General features: G+C 39.2%; 1 protein-coding gene across 1 annotated transcript; it reads right to left on the bottom strand.

Moving 5' to 3' along the window:
• Positions 1 to 384: 384 nt before the first annotated feature.
• SARC_12854 (ribosome biogenesis protein RLP24) lies at positions 385 to 3,662 on the bottom strand. Its single transcript, XM_014293031.1, has 4 exons — positions 3,505 to 3,662; positions 2,005 to 2,132; positions 1,358 to 1,480; positions 385 to 800 (listed from the first exon to the last, which is right to left on the bottom strand). The coding sequence occupies exons 1-4, from the start codon at positions 3,583 to 3,585 to the stop codon at positions 644 to 646; spliced, it is 489 nt and encodes a 162-aa protein (XP_014148506.1). The 5' UTR covers positions 3,586 to 3,662; the 3' UTR covers positions 385 to 643.
• Positions 3,663 to 4,389: the final 727 nt, after the last annotated feature.

Consider the following 4,389-nt stretch of genomic DNA (forward strand, 5'->3'; position numbering starts at 1 on the left):
TACCATACGTTACAAAGGCAGTTTGATCACCATTGAAAAAAGTGTCAGTTAACGACAATCTATGTTTTCTTTTTTTGCATAGCCAAGAATAGGCTCAGACGAAGTGGTCTTTAGAGCCCAATGATGAAAGAATCTCCACACTAATGTTTTTTTATCAACAAAACTACAAAATTCAGACACAACTATGTGTGTGTCCATACACGCAATTCTGAACGCAGAAGAAAGGTCCGTACGTTCTAAATACGCCGTATATTGCGACATAAAAGTAACCGACAATATATTTGTTTTGGTCCTGTACACGGCGATCCTGATTCTGTCATAACAAAAACATCTTCCAGTACGTTGTGTATTACCCACAGCTATTGAAGCACGAATAACCCACTCTCCGCACATTGTATACACACCAGTACGTTGTGTATATATATTTATAATTTTAATGTACAATGATTTGCTAACTCTTTCCATCCCGAGCACGTGCGCCTCGGATACTGCACAGAGCGCATCAGAATGCGCTGTACCCGTCTCTCGCGCACATGACTAATTATATATGTACTCCACAGAAGTTCTGTACCAGTATACCTACTCGTGTTCGCATCCGTATACCTACTCGTATCAGTATACGTACTCTTATGTATATACGTATTTACTCTTCCATCGTCTCCACTTCTTTCTTGGTAGATACGTTGGCGACCCGCAGCAGCTGTTCCTTTGTTTTGAGCGTGGGCGCAGCAATGAGGTTGATACCCCTCTCGACCTCTGCGAGTGCGATCTGGTTCTTGGTCTCCTTGCTTTGCTTGAGCCTGTATGGAATTAGTTGGTTCATGATTAGTTCCACGATGCAGGTGGTCAGATTGGGAGGTTTCAGTGCAAATTAATATAAAAGTAGTTTATTTTCATCCGACTCTCCATGTGGATGTTTATTCTAACCGGAAAATAGTTTCATACTTTTAATAATACACTACCACTCCGTACTATGAATTCACGTATACACTATTTTTACTAACATTTGCCCAATCACAACGAAATCATGCATTCAACCCTACAAGAACAGCACACCGATACATGCAAGATAATATTGAACAATACCGAAACAACCCTGTTTAAATGAACTTTTCATACGTACGCATGCATATGTAGATTTCAATTGCTTGCCTCTCCTTAATAGTATCGACGAACAATAACCCGCATGCACGTACGCAGTTAGAACGAATACAATGCACTTGCCTACTCAGGAACGACGCGTGCACACAGATATACATGCTCATGCATACACAGGTTCAGCTAAAACAAATCCGATACACTGAGCTACACAGAAACATCTAGTAGGTAGGCACAGTTCAATGACATGACTACATACCTGTCCTTGATGAATTGACGCTCGCGCCTCTCTTTGATCTCTGCAATGCGCTTCATGGCTAATAATGTGTTGGCCCAAAGGTCGCGGTCGTACTTTAACGGAACGTTCCTCTTCTTCTCGAAGCTGTGGGATGAAGTTAAGGATTACCAAGGCAGTGGGTTAGTTCGTGGTGTTCTCACCAGGGTTTTAGGGTTTATAGTATACTCATATGGACTCTGAATCAATACTTCTTGATTGTAATCTGAACCAGACAGGTCCGTATGTGATTATAGGAAACCAGCCGGCCGAATGAAAGACTGGTTCCGAATATTCTGTACCTGTCCTGATATATTGGACAGGACAATTTGACACACGGACAATCAGAACTTGCTCAAAGAAAGATCTGCTGAATGTAACATACGACACGCATCGATTGCAAACAGAAATTATATATATACATACATCTGTATGAGTATAAACGTAAATTCGACTACTGCAAACCTATACTCCTTCAAAATGAGATGCACAACTACTGCATTCTACCGGATGACAGGTATTCTAGGCGACACCAAAAAACAATACTGCCCACCACTATGGGGCAGCATACGATGCGGCGTATTGAACGAAGGTACCGAACTGCAATTACAACCAACGCAAACTAATCATACTTGAATGTGCTATCCACGACCATCTCCTTGCCATGCGCCTTCCTATATGCTTTAGTCCATCTCATCTTACGAGGATTACGTTTCATCTTGAAGTTCTTCGAACATTTTGATCGGCAAAATCGGAAAATCTGGAAAGAAGAAAATAAAAACGATGATGTTTTGAGACGTCTGCCATTCGAACCGTCTGAAACAATTAGTATAAGAAGGTACTTCATTGCAACAGCCGAACGTTTTGTTCAAAGGAAACAAAATTTGTACACATGCCCAGTAATGCAGGGCTGTGAAGTGAACCACCATAGCAAATGCAACATGACGAAATGTAGCTCATATAGTACGTTGGATAAGACTTAATCAATACATTCGAATATATAGATTAGAATGAAATTTTCAGATTACAAAGAAAAAATGGATATACAAACATGAAAAGTTGAGCGTACATCATACCATTAAAGCGGGAATTTAGAAAACAATAAAACTCTCGATCGGCGTCCGCATATACAGACACAAAAAACCAAAAAGTCGTAGAAATCTTAAAAAAAAATCGGCTCGAGGCCAACGTATATCCATAAACATACATAAGTCATGCCCACAATAAAAAAAGACGTGTTTATATATATATAAAAGAAAGTGGTTTACCCCCATCGACTCCGATACACATCCATAAACATTATATATATATATATATGCCTTATGCGTTAGTGTGAACAGGTATTAATATACGCGTCTACAAATAAATCTATAAATATATATATATAACAATGAGTGTGTGTTTATTGTTGAGCGTGTATATGCAAATGAATAACTTATATAATGAATGTATATTTAATTACTTAAATACATACATACATCCATATACATGTATATATATATACTTATATATACTTTACTTCCACATTTTGTGATATTCTAAACACAACCTACGACACTGTTTAGCACAGCGAGGCGGCCTAACATATCTTACTCTTGTTCGTACTGTTAATCAAATTATTAGACACATATCAAGAAGACGGCGTAAACATGTATACGTAATATGGTAACTCTCTCCTGCAATATCATCGCTGTACATATTTATATGCATACTACACTTTCTGAGTTTTTTTCTGAAGATCGATGCGTTGATAAGCACAAGTATGGAATGACTAGGTATCACTCGTATCACAATGTATTGCAGTGAACACACCGTGCCAGTAATTGGCAGATGATAAAGTATGAACTACTATGTTAGAATATATATGAAATATATATAGTGTTATATAATGTGCTACATGCAGAAGAGATACCAGATGCCAAATACCCGAATATCACTATACCCTGAGATTAAATGGCCTGCCACAAGTACCTAAGCAGAAAGCATGTGCATCACAACACGCAGTGAAGACATCCTAATTTCATTCCTAAGAATCGACCATATGGTGATGTTATATCATTGCATAAACTGTTATTGGAATTACTTCACACTATAGAAACCAGCAACAAACTATAGGTAGCCCGTGCACATACCTTGCTATCATTTCGGACAAATGTAGAACCGTGTCCCGGGTATACAGTAGAGGAGCACACATAACACTTTTCCAAACGCATGTTGTCTTATAATTAGTGATACTTCGAGAGTTAGCTACAACGTGTATATGTGCTATGCTTGTTAACAGTTGGTAGTCTCGAGTATGCGGGCGTATAGCAAGCGGCTCTACATGATTATTGATCCGTGCACACAAGCTATTGGATTCGATGCCTATGCACGTGCGTGATTCAAAATACTGTCACAGAAATATCTATTTATAGTTCTGAAATCATATTGTGGAGCAGTGTATACAAGATATCTATTTATAGATAGATAATCGTATTGGCTGATTGCAGTTCGCTGATCGCTCAAACGATTTCCGAGAGGGGGTAATAAAAAGTGATGATGTTTTAAAATATTTACGTTTTTTGAAATAAGTTGTACAATTTCGCAGAACATTCTGTCCTAAATCAATAAACGTAAATTCACACCATCATTCCATTGAATCCGTTCTGACTTCTTGAGGCCTATTTTCCTATATAATATTTGCTTTATTTTTTCTACAAATACAGGGGGGGGGGGGGGTTGGCAGACCTTGGGGCCTGGGCTCGGCCTCTGGGGCGGCCTGAGCCCTGACTTCAGCCCTGATAGCGGGGCGAGGGCCTGATGAGGCCTGGATAGTTGCACACTCCAGCACACTCAGGGGAATAAATGACATTCCTAACCTGTTGTATATTTTTCAAGACGCGGGAGGATATAGTGAAACACTACACACAGAAGATGATCAGCCTATGCCTGTGTCACCAAAAATGACCTAAGACATGCAAATACCTAAAAAGGACGTCGGGATCTCTTTTTGTGCATGTGCACAAGTATACATATTG

The sequence above is a fragment of the Sphaeroforma arctica genome (assembly GCF_001186125.1).
Source record: "Sphaeroforma arctica JP610 unplaced genomic scaffold supercont1.2653, whole genome shotgun sequence".
Classification (NCBI taxonomy): domain Eukaryota; class Ichthyosporea; order Ichthyophonida; genus Sphaeroforma; species Sphaeroforma arctica.

Bases quoted from the DNA above. Each gene is read 5' to 3' on its own strand.
- SARC_12854 (XM_014293031.1), bottom strand. From the start codon at position 3,585: ATGCGTTTGGAAAAGTGTTATGTGTGCTCCTCTACTGTATACCCGGGA. The intron at 1,481-2,004 runs GTATGATTAGTT...TTCATCCCACAG, and splicing joins GTCGTGGATAGCACATTCAA to CTTCGAGAAGAAGAGGAACG. The intron at 801-1,357 runs GTATGTAGTCAT...AATTCCATACAG, and splicing joins CGTCAATTCATCAAGGACAG to GCTCAAGCAAAGCAAGGAGA.